The sequence below is a fragment of the Magnolia sinica genome, chromosome 3 (assembly GCF_029962835.1).
Source record: "Magnolia sinica isolate HGM2019 chromosome 3, MsV1, whole genome shotgun sequence".
Lineage (NCBI taxonomy): Eukaryota > Viridiplantae > Streptophyta > Magnoliopsida > Magnoliales > Magnoliaceae > Magnolia > Magnolia sinica.
The window spans coordinates 16,651,020-16,666,268 of record NC_080575.1 but is presented as its reverse complement, the minus strand read 5'-3'; the positions used below and the strand labels follow the sequence as shown (position 1 = coordinate 16,666,268).

General features: G+C 45.7%; 1 protein-coding gene across 1 annotated transcript; it reads right to left on the bottom strand.

Moving 5' to 3' along the window:
- Positions 1-6,527: 6,527 nt before the first annotated feature.
- On the bottom strand, positions 6,528-8,269 carry LOC131239618 (anthocyanidin-3-O-glucoside rhamnosyltransferase-like). Its single transcript, XM_058237409.1, has one exon. The coding sequence runs from the start codon at positions 8,178-8,180 to the stop codon at positions 6,768-6,770; it is 1,413 nt and encodes a 470-aa protein (XP_058093392.1). The 5' UTR covers positions 8,181-8,269; the 3' UTR covers positions 6,528-6,767.
- Between the last annotated feature and the right edge of the window lie 6,980 nt (positions 8,270-15,249).

Here is a 15,249-nt window from a genome sequence, read left to right as displayed (position 1 = left end):
TACAAGTTCATGATTTGTGATAGGATACGATTCTAAGGGTGCAATTACTTAGCGACACTAGAAGGCGATTCAAAATATAAGGTGATGATTCTTCCCCTTGAGCTTTCCATCTTCTCATTAGCTTAAGTTATAGTTTTTATTAAAAATTATAATTGATATCTCTCTCTTATAATCACATGTGTTAGCTGGTGGAAATTGAATTGCTATATTACCTGCTTAACGTTCATCCTGTATATTTGTTCATGCTTGTGGATTATTTATGTATTGCTTATAGACTTTAAACTAGTACATTAGTGGGAAACCCCCACCTATAAATGTACACCTATACTTGGGATGTAACCCGACTGGTTGTGATTAAAATGGACTTTTGACTTAGTGGTTATTGAGTGGTGATTTAAATGGATCATTAATGTGGGCCTACCATCCAAGGTTGTTGTGTCCAATAGTTTTCAAAGATGGTCTTTTATCGCATGGTTTTGATACTCGCCCTATGAGGCCTATTTTGATAATTGCCTTATGTGGCTTGTTTGATATCGCCCTATGCGGCTTTGTTCTGGTATTTTTCCTATATGGGTTTGATGTTTTATACCGTGCAACCATGCGATGGTTAGCCCCATATACTGTAATATGATTGGCCACTAGTCGATGGGTTTCCATTAAACATCCTAAGATGGGTAGCCTTATGAGTCGGGGATGGTAGTAATGGGACACTATGCCCGAGCTGTCGGCCGACGCTGGGCCCTGCGCTCCCCGTAGTGATCGTGAGCTTATTAAAAAATGGCTAATTGTAATTGGACTAATAACGGGCTGGCAAATCATGCACGCATAGCATACTACGACGGTTTGGATCATTATGCCCATACGATTACGCCGCGTGTTGCGCTAATGACCAGCCGATCGATTTATGATGATGACTTGGTTCTTCATGCCCATACGATTACGCCGCGTGTTGCGCTAATGACCAGTCACATCCTTGGGTGACAACCCCATTACCTATCTGGATGTTTTTCCTGCGGCACAGACCGTCCGGATGTTTTTCCTAAGTCTATGATTGCATTCATGCATCCATGCATCTAATAAGACTGTATTTACTCTGTTTTGGTTGTCTGGATATTTTATACTATTTCTTACCTAATGCGGCGGTGTGTAATCTTAAGGAGAATTCACACTAAGTTGGTCAGTCATCCATCAAATATACAACCGTACAGGTAGTACAGGTGGCTTTAGTGATATGTATATTTATATTGACGATGAGCAAGCTATATTTGACAGGGATGCATGGCTGTATTTGCTTGGAGGAGCTGCGTGATCTCGCAGCTTATGTTTATATCCCTTCTGTTATTCTTCATGTATTAAATCATGTAAATCTTATACTTGTTTAAATTCAGAGACATTGGTTTGTATAAGTCATTATGGGCAACTTCTTGTAAATTTGAATGATAATGAAATTTTCCTTTATGTCAATTTGTCAACACTACGCTCATTTGCTTACTCTGATGAAGGAAAAAAAATGTACACTCGAATTTGACCATCCTTTAAAGCTAACACTCGAGTTTTTGGGACACGGGTCATATACTCGGGTCCTGAAAATTCAGAGTGTTACATTAGGTAATCTTCGTGACCTTTTCTTTTTACTTATTTTCTTATCCCGAGCAGGTAGAACTGACCCTTCTTGTTGATCAGGTATGGCCGAGGCGGCGTGGTCGAAGAGGAAGAGGGGGGGAGCAGTCGGCCCCTCATTCAACGCCATCCTGGCCGCGGCTCCAGAGACCCGGGTCAAGATAACGGCTCGGAGGAAGAAGGCTCCAGCGGCCAAGCCCATTGAGTCAAGCCGTTGGTTGATGAGGCGGCTGCAGCGCAAGCACCAACACCAGCGCCAACACCAGCACCAGATCCGGCGCCAGCTGCGACCTCTGAGGCCTTCCTTTCCTCGCCTCCTGGGATTCGAAGGGAGGCAGTGGGAGAATTCGCAGTGCCGGGTTTCTCTCATGACTTGGTTAGCAACGCCGAGAACCCAAACCTGGTGTTCACCCCAGCAGAGGTGAACACCATTCTGACCCAAGGGATCGGTGCCTTGATTGGCGGTCCCTCTACCCCCGAGCCCGAGGCTCAGGCCTCAACTGCTACCGGGGTTAGTCGCGCTCTGAGCCCATTCCCTTCTGCAAGACAGGAGCTTGTGATCAGCCATCAGATGTCACTGCTGAACAACTAGGCGTCCAAGCACGCACCAGAGGTGACAGTGGTCAGAACTATGACTCGACTGCCCGAGTCGGTCATAAACGACTTCGCATCGTGTTGTTATACGGTAAGTTTTTTCACCTCGGGTTGTTTTTCTTGGTAGTTTTTTGTTGCTGATCTGACCTCCCGAGCCTTCGTGTTTTCTCGGGTGTTGCCAACCCTCGTCCTGATCCGAGAGAGACTGAGGACGATGACTCAGTTAGAGAAGGAGAAGGCCGAGCTGGAGGAGAGCTTGAAGGCCTTGACTGAAGAAGTTGAGAAGCTGAAGTTCTGGCTTGGAGAGGGCCAGCTGAGAGAGGTGGGGCTTCAAGGGGAGGTCAATGAGCTACAAGCTCGTGCCGACTTGGCGGAATCTAACCTTGGAAATTAGAGGGCGGACAATGCTCGGTTGGTCAACGAGCTCAAAGCTGTTAAGCGCAAGGCTGCTGAGGGTCTTGCCAAGCAGCGCTCCGAGCTCGAGGCATTGGCTGCTGATAGTCTCGCCAAGCAGCGGTCCGAGCTCGAGGCTCTGGCCACTTTTCAGGCTACAATGGCTGTGGAGGAGTTCAAATCCTCCAAGGAGTGACATGACGAGCTGGAGAAGATCTACAACTTCGCCTATAACGCCGGCTACAAGGCGTGCTTGGACGAGGTCCGAGATGCTTATCCCGAGCTGGACTTCGATGTCTTAGCGATGGATGCTGAGGATTCTCTAGAGGAAGAGGCAGAGGTACCAGCAACTGCCGAGGCCGAGAAAGCCCCAAAGCCGAGGCCCCAATTGACCCGACTTCAAGCTAATCTCTCCAACTTTCCAACTTTCCCTTATCCTTTTTGGTAATGGCACACTATAATCGAACATGTTAATCAATGAAAAAACTCATTTTTTTGCTTAGCGTGTGAATATTTCCATATTTCCCTTTTTCATGTCATTGTTTGTTGAACGTCGAATGACGAGCTGACCCCTTCTTTAAGGGGTTGGTTCATTGAAGGGTTTTATCTCTGCACATGAGAGATGACCCTTCGTAGCGTACTTGGTTTTGCAGACCCTTGTTGAATGACGAGCCGACCTTTTCTTTAAGGGATCGGTTCGTTGAAGGATTTTGTCTCTGCACATCAGAGATGACCCTTCATAGTTAAGCAACCGCATAGTAGACTGAGTAGAAAAGAAGAGCAAGCGATCTTTTATTAAGAGTCAAAACGGCCAGTAGATCCGATCCGTACAAGAGATAAAGTTTTTCCCTAAGGATAATAGATCTTTAGATGCTCGGCATGTCTTGGTGCGTCCATGCGAAGACATCCTGGTGTTGTCGAAGAAAAGTCAGCATGTGGGATCGCTACTCGGAATGCAACGACGACTCGAGCTGAATTGTTCTGCTCTGGTCGGCTTCCTCAAGCAAGATGGTCACTAGTTCTTTGGTGAAGGAGTCCTCTGCAGGACCTCTAGGGTCGAGCACGTTTACGGTGAGGGCCTACTTTGCCGAGCCCTTTCTCATTGCTACCGAATAGCACTTGCACACCTCGTGTTGGTCTCCTCAGACATAATCGACCCCTCTGTTGGTAGGGAACTTCATCATTAGATGATATGTAGATACGACCTCCCTCTTTGCATTGACGGACGGCCGTCCCAGGATGACATTATGTACTGATGGTACATTCACCACCAGAAAATCTACCAACAGAGTCACTTGATTCTGCCCTTCTCCCGCTGTAACTGGGAGGGAAATAGCACCCTCGGAGATGACCTTATCTCTGGGAAATCCATGCAGCGGAGTCTTCACGGGTCAGAGTCGCGACCTGTCTATCCCCATCTTATCAAACGCTTCGGAGTAAAGTATATCGGTCGAGCTTCCAGTGTCGACCAAAACACGGTAGACCTTGCGATTAGCTATCATCATCACAACTACCAAGGCATCGTCATGAGGATGTTGAATGTCTCGCGCATCGTCTTCTGTAAACGTAAGACTGCAAGGGCTTACTCGGAGCTCTTTCCTTAGCCTTTTGGTCAAGTGGATGTAATGCTCAGAGTCGGTGCTCCTGGAGTGGGCTTTACGAGCCCTGTTTGAATCCCCGTCCCCGGATGGATCACCATAGATTGTTCGGATCTCCATGGCCTCGTCCTCGGCTTTGCGTGACTAGTCATCCTTCCAGGTTTGCCTCTCTTCCTTCATATATTGACGCAGATAACCCTTGCGGATGAAGTTCTCGATTTCATCTTTCAGGTCGACGCAGTCGTTGGTATTGTGACCGTGGTCGTAATAAAAGCGGCAGTACTTGCGTTTATCCCATCGCCAACATCTGTTTTCATGCAACTTGGCCAATGTAGTAGCCTCTGATCTTGGATGTCTATCAGGATCTGTTACGGAGATGTGTTAAGAGGAGTATACGAGCTAAACTTCCTCTCAGGCTTCCGGCTCAGCCTCCTGTCTTGAGAGGCACTGTCATCTAACCTCCTCTTGTCTGCATGCTGTGGTACTTCGTCCCTCCACCACTTACCCTTATACGAGGACTTGAAGGTCTGGTTACTCTTGCAGGAGCTAAAGAACTCCTCAGTGTTAGTGTACTTCTACGCGCGGCTGATAAGCCCGCTAAAAGTTGAAGGTGAGTTCTTTCCGATTAAGAACAGGAATCTGCCCTCCTTGAGCTCGCTGATCATTGCGAACAATGTCATCTTGTCTAAGTAGTCGTCCATCTGCAGAGTCTCCTCATTGAAGTGAGAGATGTAGTCTTTCGACGACTCTCCGCTCTTTTGCTTGAGGGCCAGGAAGTGGGTAGACGGCTTTCGACTCTTCTTGCCGACGATAAACTGAGTTAAGAATGACCTGCTGAGCTCGCGCGAAGGTGCTGATCGACCTCGGCTTGAGTTGTCGATACTAGTTCCTCGCGGCCCCAGTAAGGGTTATCGAGAACGCTCGGCACATCATTGTGTCCGAGGCGGATTGAATCTGCATCCATGAATGGTAAGATTCTACGTGCTCTGTTGGGTCGCCCGACCCGGAATACTGAGCGATGGGGGGCATCTTGAACTTATGAGGCATTTCTACACTCATTACGTCGTTGGTGAAGGGAGGCTCAGTTTCTTCCATCATCGCTTCCACCGCGGTCGAAGCAGTGGTTTGCTGGTTCCTCTACAGGGTCTTAATCTAATTCCAAAGCTCATCAAGTTGAGCTTCCCACGGGTTCCGATTCTCAGGCATTTTCCCCCTTCTCCTCCTCTCCAGCTCGTGTCGGAGGTCAGTTGGAGCTAATGTCGAGGTCGCAGAGATGTAGGTTGGCTCGGCATGCCACATATGATCCAAGGCCTGAGCAGACTGGTTCTGAGATGCTCTGGCTCGAGAAATTACAAGGAGTGGCTCTTCGGCCACTGGGGCCACCTCCTCTTAATTGAGAGGCGCCTATTGTTCCTTCATTTGATTTATCTCGTCCCTCAGCATCTGTACTTCGTTCTGCAAGGCCCTATATTTACCTCCTTGGCTTCGGGTCCGTTGAGACTACACGGTCGGAGCTGACTCGGTATGCAGTACTGAGGACAAGTGATGTTGCCCACTCGGTTCGGACTCTGCAGTCGCTATTAGGAGTGTTTTCTTCTTTCCTCTAACCATTTACGGTGGAGTTATAAAAGATTTTTTGTCCAATATTCCCATAGACGGCGCCAAAATGTTGATGCAGAAATCTGCTTTACCTGCACTAAGCTCCGAGCTTGGACTCCGACCTCGGATACCTAACCAAAGGAAGGACAAAGGAGACCTTGGCTAGAGCAGGGGACCCTCCGATGCCAAAGTCAGGCTAGGAATCCGGGTCTAAGCAGTATAGTAGGGGGTTGGGTGAGAGATTTTGCATACCTGTTCCCTTACATTTGATAACTATTTATACCTTAGGGTCACAATGAACGTGTCCGACATTCTCGGCACGGTCATAGCCATCACGTGAGGATTACGCGGGCGCCGTAGTTGGCAGTTACCCGGATATCGTGCGCTGGGCATAACTCCAGTTGTGCGTTACTATCGCTGATCAGGCTCCCATCCGACCCGACCTTCTGGCTCGGACCCTGCTTAGCGACCCGAGTCGAGCCCATGGGTAAGTGGATTGATGACACGTTTAAGTAGAGAGGAACGGGTCGATTGGAGGTGAAGGACGGATCGGCTCGGACGTATTGCAACTGCTCCGAGGTCCTCACAAGATTGTGAGAAGATCGATTCTACCATAACCCTTGGGTCGGACATTTTCCTTGGCTCGGACGTTACCCTTCCGATACTTTATTCATTGATACTGAAATAAACCTGATGGGGCTAAGTTCCAATTTACCCATAACATCATGCATAACTAGTTTTAAATTACTGCGATTCCAGACACAATTGGAAAATTTTAAATCCAGCGGTTCCAAATCTATGCTCCGAAACAGCCCTAGGGTTTACAGAGAAATACCATCTTCAATTTTTCAGGTATCCAAAGCTGCCCTTACAAGTACGTTGGCAGAACGGATAGCTGGCATGGATGCACAGAGCATACATTGAGGTGGGCTCGACGGTCAGGTCGTGCGCGCTCACCTTCATTCACGCCTGCATTCCATCGTCACCGTACACCATCCCCTTCATCTCTTCCACAAAACCCTTGAAATAGTTCTCGTGCACGTCGGCATCACGCAGAAAATCCCTCCACTTTCTATGATTCTCTCTCATCGTCTTCCAAGGCTCCTCCTCAACCCACTCGGTCACAGCCTTCACAGCCGTACACAAATCCTCTTTACCAAAATAGCCCGTCTCTTCGTCCCTTTTTACCTCTACGGCTGCCTTCATATCCCCACTCACCAGCTTCGAGTTCAAGAACTGGTCAGCCTTCTGCGGCAAAAGCACGAGCGGGCAGTCACTAACGAGCGCCTCGGCGAGAGAACTCATCCCTGCGTGGGACACGAAGCAGCCCACGCTAACGTGCGCTAGTATGTGCTGTTGCGGCACCCACCCCGTATGCACCACCGCCCTATCCTTCACCCTTTCTTCGAACCCTTCCGGCAACGCTGCCTTCAAGCGGGCTACCTTATCTTCCCCGTTTGGAAAATTCAGTACCACCAGAAATGGTAGTCCCACCATCTCTAACCCAAGAACCACCTCTCGGATCTGATCGTCTTCCAGGAAGGATTCACTCCCAAAGGCGCAGTAGATGACTGATTTTTCCGGAAACTGGTCGAGCCAGTCGGCCCACCGTTGATCGAGGGCTCCGGTAGGTGGCTGCGGGACCACCGGACCAGCCAGTAAGACCGGTTTACCGTACTGGGCCTTGAAGAATTCGATGTAGGGAGCTTCCATTTCCATGCAAGTCTTGAGTAGTATGGCGGAGCTGTTCTTCATGGTGGACACTATGCGCTCGTAGCCACTCGGGCCACCGAAATTCTTGAAATTGTAGAGTAAATCTCGGGCTTCGTAGGCCGAGAGCGCTGCAACGCAGGTGTTCGGGAATCCTGGAGGTGGGTTCTTCAAGTCTTCAAGGGTGGGGATATTTTGGGGAAAAACGAGCCTCGAAGGGACAGCGGCGTAAGCAAGGAGCGTGGCGTTGAGGACGGAGAAGAAGAAGGTCTTGATGCTGAGTGGGGTTGCGATGGACGGTAGCCATTGGTGGCAGAAATCGTGGAAGATGATGTGGGGATGGAGGTGGGTCAGGAGAGTCTCGATTTGGGGCTTCATGTTGTCGACGGCCTTCTTGAGGAGCTCGGCCTGTTGTAGGGTCATCTCAGATGTGTTCTCTACGCCAGGTGGGAGGCCATCGACGTGTGAGAGTTTGATTGGGATGATTTGGACGGTGGATGAGAGAGTGGAGGAGATGCGAGTGATGTTGGCTGGGGTTGAGATGAAGGAGATCTTGATGGTTTTGTCCTTGGAGAGATTGTTGGACAGCTGGATGAAGGGGTTGAAGTGGCCGAATGCCAACCATGGGAACATGACAATGTGAATTGGGTTTGTTTTTTGCTCCATCTCTCTCGTTTCTCTTCGTTTAAAGAGGACGCGCGCTCTTCTGATTTTATAGGGTGAGTTGTCTGTGAATCTGTCCGATTTTGTTGGTTGATACCTACAGGGAGCCGCGGATTACCTACTGATAGGCTGAGTAGCGAAACTCACTGATCCCTGCTTCAGTGACGTCACCAAGTTACGTGGGCTCCACCATGTGTTGTATCCACACCGTCCAACCCACCATAGAAAATAGCAGCGGAGACAGTGACGCCGGCCGTTGAAAACTTTGTGAGGTCCATCGTGATGTTTATTTGAGATCCAACCTTTTCATGAGTTCATACAGACATAAAAGAAAGGTCAGCTTGCGTTTTGTCCGGACACCGCCCATCCCTTTGGAGAGATCATTTTTTTGGGCACAAGAATGAGTCAAATTCAAAGTTTGAGTGAATTGCACCGAGAAAACAGTGAGAGAGAGTGATGCCCAACGTTAGAAGCTTACAAAGATCACGAAAGATTATCATCAGAATCTCAAGTAATCATTACAATGGACCTTAGGAAGGTTTCAATGGTGGGTGTCCTTGATCTCTCCAGATGAAGCGTACCACACCCAAACCTGCTGCTGGTATCGTGTCGTGCGAAGACGATAGCTGAGACAGAAACGGATGGGCTACTCCCCCTGCCACCAGGCGATGGCTGATGGTGGGTGCTCCGTAGGCCTATCATAATTTATGTGTTTCATCCGTGCCGTCCATCTATTTTTCTAAAGTATTTTATAATATGAGATAAAAATGAGTTATATTCAAATCTCAAATGGATCACATTAAAAGAAATAGAGTTGAATGAATTTTAACCACCAAAAACTTTATGGGAGCCATAAAAGTTTGGGATCAAGCTAATCTTTGTTTTTTCCCTTCATCTGATTCTGTATGATCTAACCAACCGATTATATGCCAAATAAATAGTACAGTAAGACTCAGGAGGATTTAAATGGTGGATACCCAATCAATATCGTTTTCCGGTGGTGTGTTCTACCTGAGATTTATATCCCTCTCATTTTTGGTATACATCCCTAAAATGATACGTAGAAATGGATGAAACACGTGCATTATGATAGGGCCCACGTAGCACCGACCACCAACCACGGGGCTGGTGGCGGGGGGAGTAGCCAATCCGTTTCTGCTGAGACTACTGAGCTCGAGCTGTATGAACGATTCAAAGTAGATCAGAGTTACATAGGATCCAAGATTATATATTTATCATATTTACACCGTTCAGCCATTTGGAGATATCATTTTAGTCTTGATCCCAAAAATGAGTGATTTCCAAGGCTAAAGTCGACCACACCAAAAAGAACAGTAGGGGCAATGATTCTCTAAGGTTGAAAAAATCATAGAACCCACTAACGTATTCTTTCCATCCAATCCGTTCATAAGGTCACACAGATTTAGATGAAGAGAAAAAACAAATATCATATTAATCCAAAATTTATGTGATCCTTGAAAGGGTTTTAATGGCGGGCATTTAATCGCCTGTTCTTTTTACAGTGTCGTCAACTTGATTTTTGGATCTTTCTTATTTTTCCGATAAAGACTTATGATGATCTCACCAAGTGGATGGACGGTTCGGATATAACTCATACCTCATGATAGGACCCACAGAATTTGGTGATGTGTTGACGGTGGTGTCTGGTACACCAACCAATCCGCTTCCACTCGGAATCAGGAGCGACCCCTCCCATACAGACGTCTCGGTACTAGTCAGTGTTGCGGCGGCAGGCGGACCACTACTAAAAAGTTCTTAGGCCCACCGTAACGTTGATATGCCATCTACCCTGTTGAAGAGGTCACATGGGCTTTAAACCTTTTGTGCCCACCGGAAGTTATTATTGGTGAGCATCAATTGCCATGGTTTACTATAGTGTGGTCCAGCAAGAGTTTGATTTGCCTCACATTTGGATTAGTACTTTAAAATGAGCTAATAAAATAGATAGACAGTATAGATGAAACACATATATCATGGTGGGTCATATAGCATGTGCCTTGTACTAACCTCAGAATTGGAGTAGTAACTACCGAAATCCAATCTTGTACGTGAGCATCTTGGATGCTGAAAGTCAATCCAGGTTTGATGTTTTGGATCAAGCTGATGTTTATTTATTCCCTACCTCTCCTCTTGGTTTTCATGACCTAATCAACAGATTAGATGTCAAGTAAACAGTACAGTGGGCATTAGGATTTAGGAAGATTTTAATAGTGGATATCCAATTATAATTATTTTACTGTGGTGTGGTCCACCTAAGATTTATATCCCTATATCTATTTATCAATTCCTAAAATGATACGTAAAATTGGATGAAATACATACATCATGATGGGCTCACAGAGCACCGGCCGCCAGCAACGGGGGGCTGGTGTTAGGAGGAGTAGCCAATCCATCTCCAGGAGCATTTATACGAAATATATAAATAGCAAGTGGACCACACTGCAAAAGGCAGTGAGAGATTGAACGTCTACCATTGAAATCCTTTTGAAGGTCACAGAAGTTTTGGATCAATATGATATTTGTTTTTCCTATTCATCCAGGTATTTGTGACCTTATGAACAGATTGGATGGAAAATAAACATTATTGTCGGCCCTACTAATGTTTTAACGGTGAAAATCACTATCCCCACTGCTATTTGTGGTGTAGTCTGGGCCTTGTATATGATTCTTTTTTTGGCTCATGCTCTAAAATGATCTTGAAAAATAGGTAAATGGTGTGGATATAATAAATAAATCATTTTGTGGACCATGTAACTTTGATTTCCTTTAAACCGTTCATACAACTCGGAGCTCGAGAGGCGTCAGTAGAGCTAGGCATCGGACCGAGTCGAATTGGATTCAACCCAACTCGACCAGGTCTGAGTTCTGCATGGCCTGACCCGAACTTGGTCAGAACCGGGACCGAGTCTGGGTCCTCTGACCCAATCCGATCCTAAACCCTGTTGACCTGGACCAATCCAAGTCAGACTCGGTCAGGAAAACCGAGTCGGATCGGATTGGCCCAGGTTCGGATCAGGTTTCCCACAGAGAAGAAAAGGAAAAACAAGATCTAGATGTTTTCTTATGCCTAGCAAAAATGAAACATTAAATTTACTCACTAACCTAGATAACAGTCTAATCTTCATTGTTGACGACAAAGTTATCAACAAATGCACGAGGACCAACATGGAGAATTTCATTAACAAGCAGTTCATTCTCAGTGACTAAATTCTCACTCGTAGAATAACTCGGCCGAGCATCTGAAGTTCTGGGAGCAGCTGAAGCGACATTGGATGAGGATGGGGCATCCTTAAACAAAGAGCGAACTACACGGTGTGAGCTCTGAATGCCTTCAACAGGACTCCTTTGCTCTAAGATTGGAACAGAAGGCTCAGCTGAAGAACTGGGTGTTGAAGATGAAATATGAGCAATTGGTGGCACTGTCGGGTTACCATTCTCCTTTGCGTCAAAGTATTTGGACCACATATCTGAGAAAGCACATTCCATCCGTTCAATGCCAGCACTACCACTCAGATGTTGCACTTTCTCCCGCGGAAGTTCCTGATCTTCCAAAACCTAAGCATCATGAAACATAAGAAACCATCTAAGCATTGATCATATATTGATCAACAAGTAGCCATCTCATATGATTTTAGCCCAAGCTGACCCAAGTTTATATGCACCAGTTATATCCACAACAAAAACATAGCATTCCCTTTGTTAAACAATCCATCCATCCATCTTAAATATAAACCGTTGATTTAGTTCTTTCAAAATCTCCCTCTGTTCATGTGTAGTCTCATCAACGGAGACATGAAGGACATTCAAGTGGGAAATAGATATTTTATCAATTTCAAGCTAGGCCATGGGGGTTGAGTTGGGCCTTAGCCCAACCATTTTTTCAGGTTTGGGTTAGACTTGAGCCTCTATTTTAAGTGTAGGGCTAGCCTGGCCTGGCCCAAACGCAACTCATTGCCACTCTTAGGAAGAAATTATATATGAAACTAAAGGATAGCTCTGGTAGAGTGTAGTGCAGTATTGTGGAAGCAAATTGGGTGGTGACCCCAACACCAACCAGTGAGGTGGTGTTGGGTGTTGTGGGGCCCACCCACTGTGATGTATGTGTTTTATTCACACCGTTCATCTATCTTGCTAGCTCATTTTGAGTTTAAATGAAGCAGATCTGAAGCTTAAGTGGACCACAATGCAGGAAACAGTGGAGATAAAACACTCACCATGAAAAGCTTCTCAGGGCCACAAAATTACACTGTTTCTTATGGTGTGGTCCACTTGTGTTTTAGATCTGACTCATTTTTAGGCCCATGTTGTGACATGATCTAACAAAATGGAAGTACAGGGAGGATTTCTCACAAACATCAAGTGGGCCCCACCCACCTACAAGTTTTTTTTGCACTGGGCCATTTACAATTGGTTTTGCCAGATGGATGGTACAGATTGACCAACCGTACAACGAATGAACTGTGATGTAGCAAGGATTATTGCAAGATGGTTGGAAACCCTACAGCGATCGTCCGTCGTTCGGGTTGGGTTAGGCCGTTAGGGTGAGAAAAGAGGGTAAAGGGAGAGTCGCTGTAAAAACGGATAGGGTAAGAAAAGAGGGGAAAGGGAAAGTTAGGATTTAAAAAAAATAATAATAATAATTTATACTGCCCGCTCACCCGCTCGGGTCGGGTTTGTTCTGTTCGAGTCAGGTCCCTTCGGTTTGGGTATCCGAGTCGAGTCGGTCTAGACAGAGGTCTATCTGGACCCGACCCGAAAAACAAACGGATCTGAACATTCAAACCTGATCAGGCCTGATCTTGGCCGTCAGTTCTGTTCGGAACGGGCCGGATCGGGTCTGATCAGTTCGGATCTGGCGGATCGGGTAAGAAATGCCCACCTCTAGGCGTCAGCGCTCATCTTTGCGGGCACGGATTGGCTACTGACAAGTTGAGTAGAGAGACTGTGACTGAAGTGACGTCACCAAGTTCCATAAGCCCTACCATGATATATGTTCTGCATTCACGCAGTCCACCCATATGAAGAGATCATTTTAGGATAAGATTCAAAGAATGAGTCACATTCATAGCACCAATAAACCTCACCAGAGAAAACAGAGGGGAGAGTGACCACCTTTAAAAACTTCTAAAGTCCATAAAAAGTTTTATATCAAGCTGATATTTGTGTTTTCTTTCTTTAATGTCTTTGTTAACTTTCGAACAGGTCATTTCGAGAAAACATCAAAGTGAGACTTAGGAATGTTTGAACGGTAGGCATCAATCTTCCCACTATTTTCTACGGTGGGGGTCCACCAAAGCTTTGGATCTGCATTGTTCCCTAGTTCATACTTTAAAATAATATATCCAATTGAATGGACGTTGCGGATACAACACATATATCACAGTGGGGTCCACAGAACTTGATGACATCACTTAAGTAGTAAGTCTCACTACTCAACTGGTCGGTATCTAATCCGCATCCAGTCTTCGCACGACACGTTCCAACATCAGCTATACAGCTGGTGTGTGTGGTACACCAGCCAATCCGCTTCCAAAGCAATGCAGGGTTTTCACATTGCTGGACTACTACTCCCCTGCCACTAGCTGTCGGTGCTCGGGGGGCCTCACCATGATCATTTTATGGCTAGATCCCAAAAATGAGAGGTATATAAATCTAATTTGGACCACACCATAGGAAAACATTAGTGATTGGATATCCACCGTTAAAATCCTCCTAAGGTTCACTGTATTGTTTATTTGACATTCAATCTATTGATCATTAGGTCATGCAGACCTAAGTAAAGGGAAAAGGCAAAGATCATATTGATCCAAAAATTTTATGGCTCCCAAAAGTTTTGAATAGTTGACGTGCAATTAACATTTTTTCCTGTGATGTGATCCGCTAGATAATGGGATATAACTCATTTTTGGGCTCATTCCATTATCTAGAAAAATAGATGGAGGGAATGGATGAAACACATACATCATGGTGGGGCCCACCACTAGCCCTTGGCTGGTGGCGGGGGAGTAGCCAATCCGATCCCAGGAATGGTTAGATGTATTTACATGAATTATTAGATAATTCCCCTCAAATAAGCGTTAAATGTGGGGTAGCATAATTACAGCAACTGTTTGATAGTGGGGAGGAGCTACCCCTCCTGAGCTAACATGTCATTGAAATTGAAAATTGTGGAGGCCCACTATGAAATACGCATTATATCCACACCATCCATTCATTGTTAGGGATCATTTTAGGGTATGGGCCAAAAAATAAGGCAGATTCAAAGCTCAAGTGGACCACACTAAAGAAAATTATGGAGATTAAATGCTAACCATTTAAATTTTCTTCTTATGATGTGGTCCACTTGAGCGTTATATCTGGTGTGGATAAAACACATACATCATGGTGGGACCCACAAAGTCTCATCTCAATTTTCATGTCTAAAAGTTGTTGCGGTAACCTCCAAATAGCATCCCTTCCCTTAGATAATGGTAGGGTTAGCAATTAATGCTTAAAAAGATAAAATACACTCCAAACCATCTGAATTACATATTTAAAAACGGACCCTTGAGCACAGCATTAAAATCCAAGGACTTGTATGGTTGTCATTTGAAACTGAATTCATCAATTATTATTAATTGAGGGTACGGCAAATAGAGAAGGAGAAGGACACCGGAATGATTTCAAAGTGACTGATGCTCGGTATTTCAGCTGTCGCCTATTCATGTTTTAGATATGTGTTATTCTGTGATTACCTCATAACATGAGGTATTGTAACATACGGCTCCCATTACTGCTTCCAGTTGCAGGCAGAGAGAAGTCCGTGAGAACAAGTCACTTGCATACTTGCGTGAAAGAATGGGGAAAAGAAATTTTCCTCGAAGTTAAATGTAAACTCTATGTGGAATTACAAAGGATCATGCTATACATTGAGTATGAAGATGGAGGGCTAGATGGCTTATTTTCTTGGGACGCTATTATTGTATGTCGAATGCTAGAGTTTTCCTCTCCTTAAACCCTTTAGAAGCTTTGATGGGGTTATAATTTTTGTAGGTGGTGTTGGATTGGGGAC